The sequence below is a fragment of the Lemur catta genome, chromosome 22, assembly GCF_020740605.2.
Source record: "Lemur catta isolate mLemCat1 chromosome 22, mLemCat1.pri, whole genome shotgun sequence".
NCBI classification, from domain to species: Eukaryota; Metazoa; Chordata; class Mammalia; order Primates; family Lemuridae; genus Lemur; species Lemur catta.
In genome coordinates, this window is record NC_059149.1 from 7800604 (window position 1) to 7821587 (window position 20984).

The 20984-nt window shown below is 35.0% G+C and overlaps 1 protein-coding gene across 2 annotated transcripts in view; it reads left to right on the top strand.

Moving 5' to 3' along the window:
• Positions 1-20984, top strand: part of LOC123626630 (disintegrin and metalloproteinase domain-containing protein 32-like) — a 96973-nt gene that overhangs the window by 68719 nt on the left and 7270 nt on the right. For both annotated transcript variants that reach the window (XM_045535776.1, XM_045535777.1), the window contains exons 10-14: positions 7693-7784; positions 8053-8136; positions 15493-15592; positions 16739-16895; positions 19393-19431. In XM_045535776.1, the coding sequence (XP_045391732.1) occupies positions 7693-7784; positions 8053-8136; positions 15493-15592; positions 16739-16895; positions 19393-19431 (472 nt within the window). The remainder of the gene's footprint in view (positions 1-7692; positions 7785-8052; positions 8137-15492; positions 15593-16738; positions 16896-19392; positions 19432-20984) is intronic.

Consider the following 20984-nt stretch of genomic DNA (forward strand, 5'->3'; position numbering starts at 1 on the left):
TCTCAGGACTGCTTTAGCTATAACCCACATATTTTGATGACTTGTGTCCCCTTTATCAATTAGGTCAAATAATCTATTGATTTCCACCTTTACCCTACTATTGTTCAGCAGTAGGTTGTTTAGTTTCCATGACTTTCTTTAATGATGAGTGTTTCTGTTGGGGTTCATTTCTAATATTATTCTACTATGGTTTAAGAATATACTTGGTATAATTTCCATTTTTTGAAAATTTTTGTTATTTTTTTTTGGCTTAGGATGTTATCAATCTTAGGGAATGTTGCATGAGCTTATGAGAAGAATGTAAATTCAGTGGTTTGGGGGTATAATGTTCTGTGAATGTCTGTTAGGCCCATTTTTTCTAGAGTTCTGTTTAGGTCCATTGTTTCTTTGTTTATTTTCTGTTTGGAGTATCTGTCCTGTTCTTCCAGTGGGGTGTTAAAGTCCCCAGCTCTTAAAGTGCTGCTGTTTATCATTTTGTTTAGATCAAGTAGGATTTGCTTTTTGAATCTGGGTGCTCCTGTGTTAGGCACATAAATATTTAGAATTGTTATGACTTCTTGTGGAATTGTTCCCTTTACCATTATATAACTACCATTTTTGTCTTTCTTTACTTTTGTTGATTTGAAGTATATGATATCTTATATAAGAATGGCTACATCAGCTTTATTTTAGTTTCCATTTGTATGAAATATTGTTTTACATCCTTTCACCTTGAGTCTGAATGAGTCTTTGTGAGTTAGATGTGTTTGCTGGAGGCAGCAGATTCTTGGCTTGTATTTTTTTTTTTTTTTTCCGTTCAGCCAGCCTATGTCTCTTGAGTGGGGAGTTCAAGCCATTCACATTTATTGAAAGAATTGATAATTTGGGTAGATTTCTGTTCTTCCTGTTGAATAGAACTTTATTGCTCTGTTTTTCCTCTTGAGCCATTGTGGTATCGGGGCTCTCACCTTTATCTTTTGGGTGATTTTACACTGGTGGGTGTCTACTGTGTTGATCCATGTATTATGCAGTTCTGAGTACTTTCTTCAGGGCAGGTTAGGTCTTGACAAATTCCCTCAGTGTTTGCTTCTTTGAGAAGATCTTTATATCTTCCTCAGATAAGAAACTTAGTTTTGCAGGATACAGAATTCTAAGCTTGCCATTATTCTGTTTGAGAAGACTGAGAATGGGGCCCCAATCCTTTCTGGCTTATAAGGTCTCAGTTGAGAAATCTGCAGTTAGTCTGATAGGTTTTCCTTTGTAAATTACCTGATTTTTTCATCTTACTGCATGTAGAAGTGTCTCTTTCATGTTTACTTGGACCAGCCTGATAACTTTGTGTTGTGGTGATTGCCTCTCTGTAATGAATTTTCTAGAAGTCCTTTGAGTTTCTTGTATCTGTATATCTAGATTTCCAGAGAGGCCAGGGAAATTTTCTTCAGTTACTCCTTCAAATAGATTTTCCAACCCTTGTGTATTTTCTTCCTCACTCTCAGGGATGCCTATGATTCTTATGTTTGACCTCTTTACATAGTCCCACATTTCTTGTAGGCTTTGTTAATTCCCCTTATTTCTCTATTCTTTCTCTTTGAGTGAGTTGTTTAGCTCAAAGGTGTTATCTCCAGGCTCTGAAATTCTTCCTTCTGCATGAACAAGCCTATTGTTAAGGGTTTCCACCATGTTTTGTAATTCCTTGAATGAATTTTTCATATCCAGAAGTACTGTTTGGTTTTTTTTTTTATGGTAATAATTTTATTTCTTTAGAGAATGTTTTATTAATTTCTGAATTGTTTTTGTGACTTCTTTTGGGGGGGGGTTATTTTCTCTTGTATTTTATTGAGCTTCCTTACAAATCCATATTCAGAATTCTTTATTTGTTATTTCAATCTTTTCATTTAGTTTTGTATCCATTTGTAAGGAGTTTTTGTTTTCTTTTGGGGTGTCCTTTCACTTTGATTTTTCATATTTCAGGATGAACTTCGCTGGTTCCTTCTCATCTGGGCTCTCCATCCAGAGCTGAGCTTGCTAGGGCTGACTTATGGACTTGTCTCTGAGTCCCCAAAGATTGGTCTCTGACCATGCCAGGGAGAGAAATGCTTGTCCAAAGTTGCCTTTGGGGTGCTCTAGCAGGTTTGATGAACCTCTTGGCTTATACTGCTCTGACGGCTCCCCTGTCAGTGGCGGGATCCGCCGGAATCATGCCCCCGCAGCAGAGAGACAGGCCTCTCTGCATGAAGCATGGTTGCTACAGGGTGGGGAGAGGCCACGGTCTCTGCACTGCTCTCATGTCCAGCGGGGGTGCCGGGTTCTGCCCAACTGTCCAAGCTGCCATCAGGCGATCTTGCAAAGTTCCGCCAAGGTGGTTCCGCTCTCAGTTGTGGGCTCAGGCAGGAATGTGCTCCCACCACATAGAAACAGGCTTCTCAGCACCGAGCGCTCTCGGGGTTGGTGTGGTGGGGAGGGGCCATGGCTACAAGCAGACTTGAGCCAAAATAACTTTCTGTAAATCCAGGAATGGAGGAGGTGCAGAGGAGGAGGCATAATGCCAGCTCTCAGGTCTTTCGTGCCACTCTCCCACCGGGTGAGGGTTTAGTGTCCCGCTCCTCTCTAGAGTCACCCAAGTAAGGGAGAGGATCCCCCCTTACCCTTTAACTGGGCTCCAGGCCTCTCTGGATGTGGTTTGTGCCACTGTCCTCTCTTCTCTCGCTTCCTCTTTCTCAGTTTCACAGCCCTTCTCAGTGGGGTCCCCAGTCACCTCTACTGTCTCTCCCCGTGATCCTCACCCCAGCAATTGTTCTCTACTCTCCTCAGACTAAACTTCTACCCTTCAGCCAGGGCAGTCTGAGAAGGTATGTCTCTAGTTGGCCATCGTGGCTCCCTTCTCAATAGAATTTTTTTTTCTAATTTATTTATTTATTTTTATTTTATTTTATTTCAGGGTATTATGAGGATACAAACGTTTTGGTTACATTTTGTCTTTGCCTCACCCAAATGAGGATTAAAGGCATGCCCTTCCCCCTTACAATGCTCACCCTGTCCATTAGTTGTGAGTTTACCCTCCCAACCCCCTAATCCCTGGAGAATATTACTACCATGTGATCCCCATAGGGTTGATCAGTCAATAGAATTTTTTAAATGGATGACAAGTAAATATGTGTGCATAGCTTAGTTGAACTGTCTAGTCTATTTCTTGATAAAATATACAGGATCATCTTACCAAGAGAGATTAAGATATCAAAAATTTCCAAGCACTAATTATTTTCTGAAACTTAGTATCCAGAGGGAGTGGATTCATTTAGTTAGTATTTCAGCCCAGACTACCAGACTCAGGTTCTATCACATATTTCCAGTCTTATGGATACACCACTGTCTTTTGCTCCTAGAAAATTTCCTTGCAGATGGTACATTTATTGTTATGATAGTTATACAAAGAAGGTAGAAATGGTAGTAACCTGAAAACAGTTTTTGTGCATTGTAATTTGGGAAAGAACATTTCTGAGAGAAAAATACAGCAAATATTATGGCACCGTATTTAGGATGAATCTGATTTGTTCAAGAATAGAAAAAGAGGAGTATGACTAAAGTGTACTAAATTAGGCTAAGTAAAGACGATGGTGAGAAAACTGGATTTTATTCTTTGTATAATGTGTAGAGATATTTAAGTAAGAGTCTGACATCTTTGCTTTTAAAAAGAGCACTCTGATTTGTGATATGGAAAATGTATTATGAGGAGTGCAGAATAGAAGCAAGGAGTTGATTAGAACTCAGCATACTAGAGGAGAACTGATGATAGATAGCTCAGGATAGAGTGGTAGCTACAGAAAATTTGAGAAGTGATCATGCTCAGCCTTATTCAGGAGGTAATGTCCATAAGACTTGGATGGTAGAGGCAGGTAGTAAGAGGATAAAAGAAAGGATGATTCCTAAATATTGGCCTGAACATCTGGAGTATGAAGTCTGGGTGTAAAAATTTGGTTTGAGGATATGTTAAGTTCCAAATGCCTATTAGTCAAAGATCAGATGAGTTAGATATCAGGTTATGAAAGCTAAAATTTTACCTAACATCTCAGTGGTTCCTTATATTCAAGTTAATAGGGAGTCTACTTCTATTATACCTAATTATCTCTGATAGTTGTCAGGGAATGTAACATCAAACTCTCAAGCACTCAATATTTATGAAGGATTACTTAAGTTATTTGCAATAATTTTCCAGCATTTACTGCCCTAGTGCCAGCCATGCACAACTGTCTATGAAAGTACATCCACTATTTTAATGCACTTCAAAGCATTTAATAATAGAATACAGGGAATCTAAATATTATTTTGACCATGGAAGGGCAAATTCTGTTAGTAAATTTGGTCAGTACACTGGGTTTATGGGGAAAATTTAACTTGTACTTCAGGTTTGCAAAATGCTGACCTTTCAGTGTTTTCATATCACTCTGGAAAACCAAGACTGATCTAAGAGAGAGTGAGTATCTAATACGAATGGGAGAAAGTGTTTAAGGGAGAAATTAATGATAAGGGCTCATTGGTAACTTTAAATGCCATAAGTATGCTAACAAAATTGGTCTGAATGGAGATTATTACTTTCAGCAAAATTCTTCTGACCACTTTATGACCAAACATATTCTTTTACATTATCTCTCCAAACAGAACTGTGTTATCTAATTTCTGACTTTCTCCAGATAGTCTCTTGGTGTTTAACAGCCATAGACTGGTATTCCTAACCTGGTATTTCAGATTCGCCATTGAACTGGTTAAACATTGTGACTACCCAGAACTAACATCGCCTGTACTGATGGAATCTGTATAGTCTCCTTTGATCGATGGACCAATGTCTAGAAATGGTAGAAAGTGCTAGGATAAGGGGAAGGTAAAGAATGTAAAAAGAATAGTGGAAAGAAAAAACATATAAAGTATAGAAGAGGCCAGTAAACAGGAGAAACCCTCCTAATTGTAAAAGAGGATGGAGAGGGATTAGATGGGCATTAACAGTGACGAAATAAACGTAAGAATGATTAATTCTCAAACAATTAATGGAAGTAGATATTATTATCTGCTTTTATAGATCAGGCAGTTAGGCTTAGAGAGGTTCACTTTGGAGAAGGTAACTGTACGAGGCAGAATCCTAAGATGACCTCTAAATTTCTTCTGGTACATACACATAGTGGATACTTCCCTGACTTTGGGTTGAGGAAGAACCAGGGAATATATGATGGAATATCATTAATGTGATTAGGTTATATAGTAAATTCAAAGGAATTTTGAGGATATAATTAAGGCCCATAATTAGTCAACTTTGATTTAATCAAAAGGGTGGGGCTGAACTGATCATGTGAGCCCCTAAAAGACAGGAGATGTCAAAAAGATTCTTCTTCTTGTTTGGAAGAAGGAAGCTATCATGTTATGGGAGGGTCATGCAACCAGGACCTGGGGAGACTTTCTAAGAGCCAAGAGCAATACCTGGCAAGAAAATGGGACCTCAGACCTGCAACTGCAAAAAAACTGAATCCTACCAACAATCAGTGAGCTCTGAAGGAAACTCCAACCTCAGATGATATACTATAGCCCCAACCAAGACCTTGATTTCAGCATAGTGAGACCCTGAGCAGAGAACACACCTGTGCCTTGCTGAACTTCTGACCTGCAGAAACTGGGACTTAAATCGATGTTGTTTTAAAGCTCTAAATCTTGGTAATTTTTTACAGAGAAATTAAAAAACAATATAGCAGTGAAGGAAAAAATGGGTAAATACATAGGTTGCTGATTTTGATTCCTTCAGTTTAGATGACCTGAAGATATGATAAAATGTCTTCTCATTGAAGAAATCTCATTGATTTTGTTACAGATCTGGCTATTTGTGAATTCCCACTCAGAATCTAGAATAGTATAGTTTTCTTGTATTATCTCTCTATTGTTTTCTTCTGCTGAATCCTCTCTTAATTTACACTTCCATAATTCTCTACTCCGCCATATTATCTTCTGTGATGGAAATGAATGAAAATGAAGCAAAAGGAGGAATAACCATGAGCATTGCCTTTCACCATACATTTTTCTCTTTCCTTACAACCTTGCTAGGAAAACCTTTGAATTAGATAACAATGGAGAAAGAAGCAAAGGAAACATGATATATTAAGAAATGGAGGAAGATAAAAAAACAACATTTGTTTTAATCCAAATATATTTCCAACTTTGACAGGTTCCAGACAAGCTCCATTTGCCTGCTATGAAGAAATACAATCTCAAGGAGATAGTTTTGGGAACTGCGGTTTCAGTAGAGGGAGATATGTATACTGTGCATGGAAGTATGCTATACAAATATAAATGATACTTTTTCTTCATATATATATATAAATATATATGTACACATATATATAAATATTTATCTTTTTTCTCTCTTTAATATATGTCATTCATTCCAGTGGTTTAAAGTATTACATGTGCATGGGAGTGAGTCTCAGATTAAAATCTCTAGTCCTGACATCTTTCTTGAGCTACAGTATAAAATTTCATCTTATTTTTTAACCTTTACGTATGAATGATGATTGGGTTACTAAATCCAAATCAAAATTGAAAATCATAGCACCCATTGCACCGTTTTTCTCCAAATCTGTTCATTTTTCCTTATAAAAATAGTATCCGCATCCACTTTGATACTTACTCAAAATGAAGACTTCCCAGTGTCTATAAAATGAAATTCAATTCTTACTACATTTGAAGAGCTAGGATTTTGTTTAGTTTATTTTAAAATAACATTTATTAGGAACATACTATGTGCCAGACACTGGGCTAACTTCTAGTTAGCAAAGCATACTCATACACTCATAGAATTTGTAGACTCAAACATAGCATGTAGTTTTATGCTTCCTTGATTTGCTTATACTGTTACTTTTGTTTCGAAATACCTCACTATTTCTGTTGAAAGCTTACTAATTTGTGAGCCTTGATTCAGGTGGCATCTTCTCTGTGAAGTCTTCCCTAACTGTTAAAATAGAATGTGTCCATGTCTTAAATTCCTGTGAGGATTTATTTCACTTGTATCATTTTTAATGGCATTTGAATCATATATTTATTGTAAGCCATAGTAAGAGTATTAGATTGTAAGATAAAAGAGGATAGGGCTTACAAGTTTTTCATCTTTCTCTCCCCCTATAAGGGGATATAAAATGTTGGAGTAAACTGATTATTTAACAGTAAATATATAATCTGCACAGTGAATAAAAGACCACTAATACATTGAAAGATAAGCTTGGATCAATGGATGTATACTTTTTTACTTTTTACTTTAAATGTTACTGTTAAAGCATTACATTTTCCTTAGATATACTACCATAAATGAAGAAGCAACCAACCTAGCTTCCTTCCTTCCTCTTTCTTTCTGTTTTCTCTTTCTTTCTTTCTCTTCCTTCCTCCCTCCCACCCTCCTTCCCTCCCTCTCTCTCTCCTTTCCTTCCTTCCTTCCTTCCTTCCTTCCTTCCTTCCTTCCTTCCTTTCTTCCTTCCTTCCTTTTTTTCCTTTATCTCTCTCTGTTTCTATTTTTGGTCAAAGAAAGCAAACTCAAAGCTTTCCTAATAAATGCCTAATGTATAATAACCATATAATTTTATTATGTTCACAGTAGTCTTATATGTGGACGATTAGTTTGTACCTACCCTGCTCAAGCTCCTTTCTATCCAAAAATGGGTAATGTGATTTATGCTTTCGTACGAGGTACTGTATGCGTAACTCTAGACCACCCATTGCATCTAGAAGCTGAAGATCCCATGATTATGCAAGATGGCACTGCTTGTGATACTGGAAGGGTAAATGAAATCTATTTTTTTTTAAATCTAGTTTTATTCATTGCTTCAGTAAATCTTTTCATTTAAGTATCAAACATTTAAAATGTTTGAACTAAATGTAAATGAAAATACAACTTATCTAATTTCTGAAATGCAGCTAAAACAGTACTTAGAATGAAATTTATAGCATTAAATGGTTATGATTTTATGTTTTATAATTACTAATTGTGATGTTATGAATGCTGGACCTCTTTGGCTTGGAAACATTTTTGTATGTGTTTTTCTTTAGATTTGTAGGAATCGTTATTGTATAGAATCAAGGTTTATTAAGAGTGAATCAGAAGCTTGTTCACGAAAGTGCTCTGGACATGGAGTAAGTAAGCACGTTTCCCTGAATCATACCTATTTTGGACACTTTTTAGCATCATTCATTAATTTATAACATTTACTGAGTTGCTACTATGTGCCAGACCCTGTTGTATCTAGTTTCACTTTAGAGCTGAATTAAGTTGCTAAAGTCGGCATCCATAATTAGTTTTAGAAAAATTATTGTTATAGTCTGATACTTTTCAGAAGGTGTTAAATTTTCCAATAAATGTATTAACCTATTCACAAAGGGAAGATAATTATGCCACAACTCTTGTGCCTGTGAATACATGGGGTCATGGAAAACTAATGGTTTTCTCTCTATTTTAAAAAATAGGCTTTATCTTTTAGAGCAGCTTTAGGTTCACAGAAGCTTACAGCGGAAAGTACAGAGATTTCCCATACACCCCCTCATCCCACATCCACACAACCTTCCTCAATCTTAACATCACACACCAGAGTGGTACATTTGTTATAATTGATGACCCACATGGATACACCATTATCAGCCAAAGTCCACAGTTTATATTAGGGTCCACTCTTAGTGTTGTACATTTTGTGGGTCCTTACAAATGTAAAATGACACGTATCTGTCATTATAATACCATACAGATTATTTTCACTGCCCTAAAAATCCTGTGCTCCATCAATTCATCCTTCCTTCTCCCCTTGACCCCTAGCAACCACTGATCTTTTTACTGTCTCCAGGGTTTTTCTTTTTTCAGAATGCCATGTTATTGGAATCACACAGTGTGTAGGATTTTAAGATTGGCTTGTTTCACTTGCTGATATGCATTTAAGCTTCCTCCATCCCCTACCGGAGTGGTATATTTATTACAGTGGATAAACCTACATGGATACATCATTATCATCCAAAGTCCATAGTTTACCTTAGGGTTCATTCTTGCTGTTGTACATTCTATGGGTTTTGACAAATATATAAGGACATGTATCCACCATTGTAATATCAGACAGAATATTTTAACTGTTTTAAAAATCCTCTGTATTCTGCCTTTTCATCCTGTCCTTTTCACCTCCAATCTCTGACAACCAGTGATCATTTTACTGTCTCCATAGTGTTTCCTTTTCCACATTGTCATGTTATTGGAATCATACAGTATATAGCCTTTTCGGATTGGTTTCTTTCACTTAGTAATATACATTTAAAGTTTCTCCATGTCTTTTCATTGCTTGATAGCTCATTTCTATTTAGTGTTAAATAATATTATCCATTCACCTACTGAAGAACATCTTGGTTGCTTCCAAGTTTGGTAATATAAATGAAGCTGAAATAAACATCCTTATGCAGGTTTTTCTGTGGGCATAAATTTTCAACTCCTGTGGGTAAATACCAAGGGTTGCTATTACTGAATCACATGGTAAGAGTATCCTTAGTTTTGCAAATACTGCCTAAATGTATTCCAGAATTGCATTCCCATGAGCAGTGAAGGCGGGTCCCTGTTGCCCCACATCAACACCAACACTTGATGTTAGTGTTTTGGATTTTGGCCATTCTAATAGGTGTGTTGTGGTATCTAATTGTTGTTTTAATTTGCATTTTCGTGAGAAATATAATGTGGAGCATCTGTTCACATACTTATTTACCATCTATATATATTTTTTGATGAGGGGTCTTTTAAAATATTTTGTCCATTTTTAAATGAGGCTGTTTGTTTTCTTGTTGTTGAGTTTTAAGTGTCATTTGAATATTTTGGGTCACAGTCCTGTATCTGATGTGTCTGTTGCAAATATTTTCTCCCAGTCTGTGGCTTATCTTTTTATTCTCTTAACAGTGTTTTTCACACAAGAGAAAATTTTAATTTAATGAAGTCCAGCTTCTCAATTCTTTCTTTCATGGACTGTACCTGTGATATTTTACCTAAAAAGTCGATGCCATACCTGAGGTCATCTAGGTTTTTCCTAAGTTATCTTTTAGGAGTTTTAGTTTTGCATTTTACATTTATGTCTATGATCCATTCTGAGTTACTTTTTGAAGGTCATAAGGTCTGTGTTAGATTATTTTTTCCTATGTGGATGTCCAGTTGTTCCAGCACCACTTGTTGAAAGACTCTCTGTTCTCTACCATATTGCTTTTGTTCCTTCATCAAAGACCAGATGACTGGATTTACATATGTCTATTTTTGGACCTTCTATCCTGTTTCATTTACCTTTTAGATTATTCTTTCTTTAATAACATACTGTCTTGAATACCATAGATTTGTAGTATGTTGAGGTGGGTAGTATTCATCTTCTGACTTCATTCTTCTTCTTTCAATATTGAGTTAGCTATTCTGGGCCTTTTGCTTCTTCAAATAAACTTTAGATTCAGTTTGTTGATTTCCACAAAATAAATTGCAGGGATTATGAATAGAATTGCATTCAATCTACGGATGAAGTTAAGAAGAATTGATATCTTGACAACAATGAGTTTTCCTATCCATTAACATGTAATATCTCCTCAGTCACTTAGTTCTTTTTTAATAATTCTTTCATCAGTGTTTTATAGTTTTTCTCATGTAGATATTATGCATATTTTGTTAGATTTATAGCTAAGTACTTCATTTTGGCGGGTGCTAATATAAATTATAGTCTGTTTTAAATTTAAAATGTCATTTGTTCATTGCTATTCCAGTAGGAAAATGATTGCCTTTTGTACGTTTAACCTTGTATCTTGCAGTCTTGCTGTAATCATTTTTTAGTTCCAAGAGTTTCTTTTTTCTTCAGTTCTTTTTGGATTTTCTACATAGGTGATTATTTATGCAAACAATGACAGTTTTATTTTTTCCTCCGATTTAGTATATCTTTATTTCCTTTTGTGGTCTTACTGTATTAGCTAGAACTTCCAGTTTGATGTTGAAGTAGGAGTGGTGAGAGAAGGAACATCCTTGCATTGTTTCTGATTTTAGTGGAAAAGTATCCAATTTCTCATCATTAAGTATTATGTCAGCTATAGGCTTTTTCTTAAATATTCTTTATCTACTTGAAAAGATTCCCTCTATTCCTAGTTTGCTGATATTTTTTAAATGATGAATGCAAGTTGGATTTTATTTGTTGAATGCTTCTTCTGTATTTATTGATATCATAAATGTGATTGTTTTTCTTCTTTAGTCTGTTGATGTGTGAAGAAGTACATCAGCTGATTTTATAATGGATTTTTTTCTGAGTATCTGTGTTTTGTTTTTTTATTTGAACATATTATGGGGGTACAAATGTTTAGGTTACAAATATTGCCCTTGCCCCACCTGAGTCAGAGCTTCAAGCATGTCCATCCCCTAGATGGTGCACACCACACCCATTAGGTGTGTATATACCCATCCCCTCTACCTGCCTCCCATCTGCCTGACACCCAATGAATGTTATTACTATATGTGCACATAAGTGTTGGTCAGTTAAAACCAATTTGATGGCGAGTACATATGGTGCTTGTTTTTCCATTCTTAGGATACTTCATTTAGTAGAATGGGCTCCAGCTCTATCCAGGATAATACAAGAGGTGCTGTATCATCATTGTTTTTTGTGGCTAAATAAAACTCAATGGTATACATATACCACAATTTATTAATCCACTCATGGATTGATGGGCACTTGGGATTGTTTCCACATCTTTGCAATTGTGAATTGTGCTGCTATAAACATTCGAGTGCAGATGTCTTTTTCATAGAATGCCTTTTGTTCTTTGGGTAGATGCCCAGTAATGCAATTTCTGGATCAAATGGTACATCTACTTGTAGCTCTTTGAAGTATCGCCATATTGCTTTCCACAGAGGTTGTACTAGTTTGCAGTCCCACCAGCAGTGTATGAGTGTCCCTATCTCTCCACATCCACGCCAACATTTATTGTTTGCAGACTTTTTGATAAAAGCCATTCTAACTGGAGATAAGTGATACCTCACTGTGGTTTTGATTTGTATTTCCCTGATGATTAGAGATGTTGACCCTTTTTTCATATGTTTGTTAGCCATTAGTCTATCTTCTTTTGAAAAGTTTCTGTTCATATCCTTTGCCCACTTTTTGACAGGGTTGTTTGATTTTTTTCTTGCTGATTTTCCTGTGTTCTATATACATTCTAGTTATCAGCCCTTTATCTGCCATTCTGTAGTTTGTCTCTTTGCTCTCATTATAGTTTCTTTGGCTGGGCAGAAGCTTTTTAATTTGATCAGGTCCCATTTATTTATTTTTGTTGCTTCTGTAATTGCCTTTGGGGTCTTCTTTATAAAGTCTTTGCCTAGGCAAATGTCTATGAGAGTTTTTCCAACATTTTCTTCTAGAATTCTTATAGTTTCACGCCTTAGGTTTAAGTCTGTTATCCACCATGAGTTGATTTTTGTGAGAGTTGAAAGGTGCGGACACTGTTTCAGTCTTCCACATGTGGCTATCCAGTTTTCCCAGAACCATTTATTCAATAAGGATTATTTTCCCCAGTGTATGTTTTTGTCTTCTTTGTCAAAGATTAGATGGCTATATGAGGATGGTTTTGTATCTGGGTTCGTAGTTCTGTTCCATTGGTCTATGCCTCTATTCTTGTGCCAGTACCAATCTGTTTTAGTTACTATAGCCTTGTAGTATAGCTTGAAGTCTGGCAAATTGATGCCTCCCAATTTATTCTTTTTGCTTAAGATTGCTTTTGCTATATGGGGTCTTTTTGGTTCCATATGAAGCGTAGAATTATTTTTTCTAGGTCTGTGAAAACTGATGTTGGTATTTTAATAGAGATTCCACGACTCTGTAGATCACTTTGAGTAGTATAGACATTTTACCAATGTAGATTCTGCCGACCCATGAGCATCGTATGGTTTTCCACCTGTTTATGTCCTCTGCTATTTCCTTCCTCAGTGTTTCATAGTTCTCCCTGTAGAGGTCTTTGTACCTCCCTAGTTACATATATTCCTGGATACTTTATTTTCTTGTTGCTATTGTGAAGGGTATTGAGTCCTTGATTCTGTTCTCAGTTTGACTGTTGTTGGCATATAAGAATGCTACTGATTTCTGTACATTGATTTTCTATCCTGAGACTTTGCTGAATTTGTTTATCAATACCAGTAGTCTCATGGCAGAATCTTTGGGGTTTTCTAGATATAAGATCATATCGTCATCAAAGAGAGGTAGTTTGACCTCTTCTGCTCCCATTTGGATCCCCTTGATTTCCTTCTCTTGTCGGATTGCTCTGGCTAAGGACTTCCAGCACTATGTTGAATAGAAGTGGTGATAGAGGGCAACCTTGTCTGGTTCCAGTTTCTAAGTGGAAATGTTTTCAGTTTTTCCCCATTCAGTATGATGTTGGCTGTGGGTTTGTCATATATGGCTTGTATCGTTTTTAGGTAAGACCTGTCTATGCCTATTTTGTTAAGCATTGTTATCATAAAATGGTGTTAAATTTTGTCATGCTTTTTCTGCATCTATAATGTTGAACCATTCTTGTATACTGGGGATAAATCTCACTTGGTAGTGATGCATAATTTCTTTTATATGTTGTTGAATTTGATTTGCTAGTATTTTGTGAGCAGTCGCATTTATGTTCGTGAGAGATATAGTCTGTAGTATCTATTTCTTATAATATCTTTCTTTGATTTTGGTATTAGAGTAATGCTGGCTTGATAGAATGAATTAGGAAACATTCTGCTACTTCTGTGTTCTGAAATAAATTGTAGAAAGTTGGTATGATTTCTTTCTTAAAGGCTTGGTAGAATTCAGTAGTAAAACCATCTGAACAAAGTATTATCTTTTAGATCAATTAAGAATAAAAAAGAAACAGTTTTTAGTTTAACTTTATTCTTTCCCTAAGGCTTTTCTTTTCTTTATATAAATCAGATTTTCTGACCTATGTAATTTTCATTTTCTCTGAAAAACTTCTTTTAATATGTCTTTGAAAAGCAGGTTTATTGGTTGATAAATGCTCTAAATTTTTGTTTGCCTGAGGAAGTATTTATTTCTTTCTCATTATTGAAAGATAATTTCACAAGATTCCAAACTCTAGACTGGTGATTTTTTTTTTCGTCAGCACAGAAAAAAAATACCATACCATCAGTTCCTGGTGTCATGCCATATCTATGTATCTGATGCTCTCTTGGAATACAAAATCTTTTGCTTAAAAATAAAACTGTAAATTAAAAATAAAATCCTAAGCTCCTGCAAATGACTGAACAGACCCCCTCTTGTCTAAGGGGACCCCAGAGAAATCTTAAAACTGAGAACCTTGCCGTGACAGGACAAGAGGTGAAACACACCTCATTATACCCCCTGCATTTTTCAGTTTATAAACAACAACTGACCAGCATAAATGTTGAAACAGAGATCATAAAACTGACAGAGCAGACTCTTTTTGGCAGTAAGATACCAAATTATGAATAAGACCTAAGGCCATGCCAGGCAATGGTTAAGTCGCATCTGTAGACCATCAATTTTGCTCAACATGTCACTTTGACCCAATATATTGTGGCTTGCTCCCATAATCTGGCTCTGACATAGCATCACATGATGATTACCAGATTTCTTTATCTTAACTGAAACATTGCTTTCTGCTAGCTTCAAGTTTTTAGACAAAGCCTTACTTCTTCCACCAATTGCAAATTGAGAATCTCTGCATCCACCTATGACCTGCTTCAAGATATCCCACCTTTTTAGGCCAAATCAATCTGTAACCTCCAGGTATTGATTTATGACTTTGCCTGTAACTTCTGCTTCCCTGAAATGTATAAAACAGTTTACATTCTCACTGCCTTAGAGTCACTTACTCAAAGCTTTTGAGTCTGTGTTTCCATCAGGCTGTGGCCACTCACATTGGCGGAAATAAACCTCTTTGAAATGTTTTACAGGTTGGGTTTTCCATCGACAAAACAAAAGCAAACAAAACAAAACTCATCCTGGTTAAGGGCATTATTAAGCTAGTAAATGTTTAGCATCTAGCCTGGGGAGGGTAAAAGCCTCATTAGTAGAGCACATACTTCAAGCCACCAACATGAAGTCACTGAATGTGGAGGTGGAAAGAGATGCACACAGTTCAGCTCTGGGAGCTGGTACTAGATGGGTCCAGGACACCGGTGAGGAGGGGAGTCCCATGTTTATTAGAATTTAAGTATGCATTTTTGAAATTGTACATTATATTTTCAAGTAAACATTTGAAGGTGTTAAATTTGCTTGATGCAAATATCGTGATCCTCACTTTATAGCTCCTTTTGTTCTTGCTGGTTTTTGGGTATATTTTAATCTAAGAAACCAAGCATTTTATATGTGGGGTTATCTCTCTAAATTATCAAAATTATACCAGGATACTATACAAAAGTAAGTCTGATGATCCATCTCATAATTTTACTTTCTCTGAGAAGGTACTTTAAAATAATCATTTATTTTTTTTAAATGACCCTAGGTGTGCAATTCCCAGAAGCAATGCAATTGTACTGATGGCTACTTGCCTCCAAATTGTCAATTACATCCCAGGGGATCTCTTCTAGTTCCTGAGGGACGGGGCAAGTATCTATCTCTTTAGAAATTCATTTAATAAAATTCTCTAATTGTTTATCTTCACTAAAAAAGTTAGATTTTTGCCACTTAAAAAGAGAGAAATATATGTAGTGAAAAGGAAGGTAAATAGAATTCTCTCAAAAAATGGAAACCAAATATGCTTTCTTAATTTTTCTCTTTTCTAATATTAAAATACCATGATTGAAACAGAATATTTAATTTCTCTTTACTAATACCATTGACATTTTCTTTTAGAATAGTTGTCAACCTTTCTCCACTTTTGTGATTGATCCTGTGATTTCAGTCTAAACAAATAACATTTACTCTGTGGCTAGTTCTGTTACTATTTTTCTATTACGGAAGAAATGAAATAGAAGACAAGATTTTACTCTGAAAGAGTTTGTAGATTAAATAATAAAAATCTATTAAATTGCTGCTTAAGACATGACAGAAGGGATGCTGGCACAATGTTGTGTTTGTTCACCATGACTTTAGTTTTTGTCATTCATTCGTTCATTCATTCGTTGAGTTAGCAAATATTTATTGAACTCAATATATGCCAGTTGCTGGTGTAGTTTCTAAGATGCAGTGAGCAAAAAAAAAAAAACAGTCCTCCTCATGGAGTTTTAGAGAATATGTTTAGGTCTATATGCCCAGTGCTAACAACTGGTAGAATTAGGATTAGGAATCAAGTCTTCTGATTTTTATGCCAGCGTCCTTTTAGTAGCACCGCAATGATAAACCATAGATCCTTAATGTCAAAGCCTACAATCTATTAAAGGAAAATAGGATATACACAAATTCAGTGAAATCCTTTGATAATACAACTTGTGACAATGCAAATTTGGATAACCTTTCATTTACACAATTCCACATTATGTATCATTGAACCTTTTTGCCCCCACTTAAAATGTTAGAATTTTCTATAGTTGCTATAAAATACAGAATACTTTTGAACTTTTTAGAACCTGATTTCCAAGCTTTTAGAGTGAAAGTTTATAGAGATAGTCCCAAGGATTATGTCTTCATAATTATTTTCTATGTTCCCTGAATAGTAATAAAAATTAAGAACATTTTAATGAATTTGTTACAACTTGAAAATAAAAGTAGAAAGTTTAATTTTTTGATTTTTAACATATTGTTATTTTTAGGTTCAATCATGGAAAGAGCTTCAATGAAAACTAAAAAAACCTGGCTTCTAGGTTTCTACATTTTTCTTCCTGTTCTCATTGTAACAACCATGGTAGCTTTGGCATGGAATCGTTTGAAAAAGAGGTTCACTACGGAAGAGGAATCCCTAAGCAGCAAGTAAATTGAATTTGTGTTCTGAAGTTAAACTTTAGTACCGTTTGAATCTAGTCATGTGTAAGGCCATATCATGAGCAGCAACAATACTTTACATTTTCCCGGGATTTTGAGTATTACATCTATATGTCATTTAATTTTGTGAGATGGTTGTGACTATCCCCATTTAAAAGATGCAAAGATTTCGAAGTGTAGTTTAAATAATCTTTCAAAGTCATTTTACTGCTAACTGAGAGAGGAAGGACTCAAATATGTCCATATCTATTGCTTTGAAATACCCTAGAGGTTATCAAAGGGTGATCTGTCACCTACAAAAGAGGTACTAGAAATATTTATTAAAAATGGAGTTTTATATAACCTGAACTTTTGTACCCCCATAATAAGCTGAAATTAAAAAAAAAAGAAAAAAAATGGAGTTTTCTGTGCCCTACCACAGCTGAAATATTTCAATTACATTGCTGCCACATTTAAGGAATAATTTAAAAAATATCCTCCGGATAAAGTTTTCAGAAAGCAAATTTATAATTTAGCCTACAACATTTTTATTTTTAAAGAAATAATTCAAACACTAAGACAGAGAACAAGGTGACAAACATCCAGCTTTGTCCATCACTAAAAATAAACTGTTAATAGTTTTCTTGTTTCTTTTGTGAAACAAACCGTTACATTTGCATCTGCAATTCCTTCTAACATGGTACCCCTTCCTCCATGCAGAGAATGTCTGTATTGAAAGTTTGCTGTATCCTACATATTTATACTACATGTAGCAGCATTTGTGTGCCATATCTAGTATTGGTTTTTATATAATTTTAAATATCTATACTTTCTCTGTAGATGCATTTCTTTTCCTAATTCTAGTTTATGTTGTTTTCCATTTTTTCCTTTCTTACTGTTCTTTTTCATGAGCAGTCTTCTCAAATGTGTTTTTATTTTTTTAGTAATTTGAAAAATGTAACTTTTGGTTTTGTTGAGATCTCTATATTTCCTTTGTTTTTTTATATCAAGTTTTGCTTTTTTGCCTAATTTCTGCTCTCTTTACCTCTGTTCTATTTTAATTCTAGCTTTCTTGACTCTAATAATTTATTAATTTTCAGTATTTCTTACTTTCTAACACATACCTTTAAAGTTAAAATCTTTCATTTATATGTCATTTTCTCTATATTCTTCAGTTTTTAAATAGAATTGACATTCAGTTAAAAAATTAGACAATTCCAATATAATTTCATGTTTAAATCATGAATAAATTGTGGTCTTTAGTTTCCGATTATATGATTTATTTTCATTGTTTTAAAAATAATCTTCCAATTTTGTTAGCTCATTGCAAGACACTTGTCTGTATGATTTAGACTGTTAAATGTTGGAAGCAGAAGAAAAATAAATTCTTATAAAAGTATATACTTGATATGTATACTCCACTGTTTCTAACACAAACTTTTTAATTGTGTTGTTTCAAATCATCTTTATACTTACTGTTTTTTCTTCTTGCCTGGTAATTTATTTTCTGTGAGAGGCAAACTAAAGTCTTCATTGTATTGTGGATTTCCCTCTCATTGTTGAAATTTCTACTTTATATATTTTGAGGCAATAACTAAATACATAAAGTTCATTTTAGTTATATTTTCTTGGTGTATTTTCTTGTAATCATTAATATGTATATCTTAAATACAGTTTATCACTGTTTCAGATTGTTATACCAACTTTCTCTTCAAAAATGACATTTACCTGGTACATCATTTTCATCCCCTTTTTCTCAGTCTGTCTTTGCTTTTAATTGGTCTCTTATAAACAGCCTTTATGTGGCATGAAGTAGTGGGGTTGATTATGCTTCTATGTTTCATATGTTATGACATATTTAGAGTGAAATTTGCCATCTTATTTTTTTTCCTATTTACCATGATTTTTTTTTTATTTTCATAAAATCCATTTTACTAATTGTGATGTTCTCTCTTTTTTTCTCTTCAACTATTTGGACATTTTTATATTCTGTTTTTATTGTTTTGGTAATTTGCTTTAAATTTTAGTATTTACAGTTAATGTTATGTAATGTCTAGATTTAATCATTACATATAGTCTCTCTCTAAATAACACAGGGATCTTAGCCATCTAGCTCTAACCTTCCTTCTTCAGTTAAGTTACCTCCTTGCATGCACTCGTGTATGTGTGTGTGTGTGTGTGTGTGTGTGTGTGTGTGTGTGTAGTATCACCATTCCTTTTGGAAACCTACTTTTTCATTCTAGGTTCAGTTATCTTTTTCCCCTAGCTTCACTGAGGTATGATTGACAAAAAGTGTTTATATTTAAGGTACACAACAGGATGAGTTGATGTATGTATACATTGTAACATGATGACCACAATCGAGAGAATTAAAACATCCATCACTTCATATAGTAGCCTCTTGTGAAAGAGATAATACTGCTTATAAAATGGCCTGACTTTTATCCATGTAGTCGGCAAGCTTTCTTAGTACTTACTTGAGACAGGATTTTCATTTTTTTTTTAGATCCAGATCAGAAGGCAGCACTCTCACATATGCCAGCAGGTAAGTGGGTTAGGGATATTTGTAAGATACATGTTGAAAAGTAAGAATTAATTGATAATTCACAATTTGTTTCTAAATATTGTTTGGACAACATCAATTGGTAAAACAATGCCCTGAAAACCAGACTACTAACATATAGTAATTTAGTTTCTAATAAATTAGTCCTTTCTTCATTTAATAAATGTTTACTGGATGTCTACTACCGAAGAAACAATGAATAAAATAGCTGAGTCTAATAGGAGATATGATATATATAATTAGTAAAGAAAATGATTATATAGTGCCTAGAAGTTACCCAACTTGGGTTACACAGTCATGTGCTGCAAAACATTTCAGTCAGTGACAGACCACATGTACGATGGTGGTCCCATAAAATCATAATGGAGCTGGAAAATTCCCATCACCTTCTGATGTAGCCATCATAATACCATAGAGCAATGCATTACTCACATGTTTGCAGTAATGCTGGTGTAAACAAAACTGTGCTGCCATTCATATAAAAATATAGCTCTACAATTCTGTAAAGTACATAATCCATGAGAATGATAATAACTATGTTTCTGGTGTATGGGTTCGCTATGCTACACTTTCCATCATTATTTTATTTTAGAGTGTACTCCTATTTATTAAGAAAAGCTAACTATAAAACAGGCTCAGACAGGTCCTTCAGAAGGTATTCCAGAAGAATACATTGTTCTTGAATGTCTCCTAACATAGTCACCCTTTTAGAGACATTAGTTACTTTCTCCAAGCTAAGTATGAGAAAAAATATATGATTTTCTTTGTTGTCTCCACTGTCACTGTCACCAAGGGAGTTGTGATAGAATGTTCAAACACTGCAATTCTCCCAACCTTTTGCTCACCTAGAAGCATTACCCACCTTTTATACTTTGAAATCACTTGAGGGTAATGAACATGTTTAGTTTGCTCACTTATTTATAGTCAGCACCTTGCAGAGTAAATGCTCAATAAATACTCATTTAATGAATGAGTGATTACTCTTGAACTTCACACATGCAATAGATAATTAGTATTGTAACTACTCCAGTTATCCCCTCACATTGTCTCTCCTCAAAGACTGTGCCACTCACATAAGCCTCCTCTCCTAGAAGTGGTATTCAACTAGATTGAGGGAGAGAAAAGGCCATCATCCAGAGGACCATTTGAAGACTATAATTTGCAGTGTTAACCCCTAAGTCTAGCCTTGTGTTTGACATACACCGAAAGGTATCCTTTGACTATTCTTTCATTTAAATTTAATAGGCTAAGCAGACATACTTGAGGTGCCTTACTGTTATAACACTTAGTGTATTTTCTTTTTACATTTATATTGTTACTATTTTTTTGTTGTTGGAAAGCCAGTGGAAGATGTTTATACAGCCAACTCCTTGGGTAAACACAAAAAGACAAGAATAATTTTAAGACAGCAGAGTGCGGGATGGCTGTACCCGCCTCACCAACGAGTGAGGCAGGTTCAGCCCCACATCAAAGCGGCTTGTTCTCCCCACTGACCACCACACCCACTCAATCAGGGATCTTACTGAAGTTGGTGT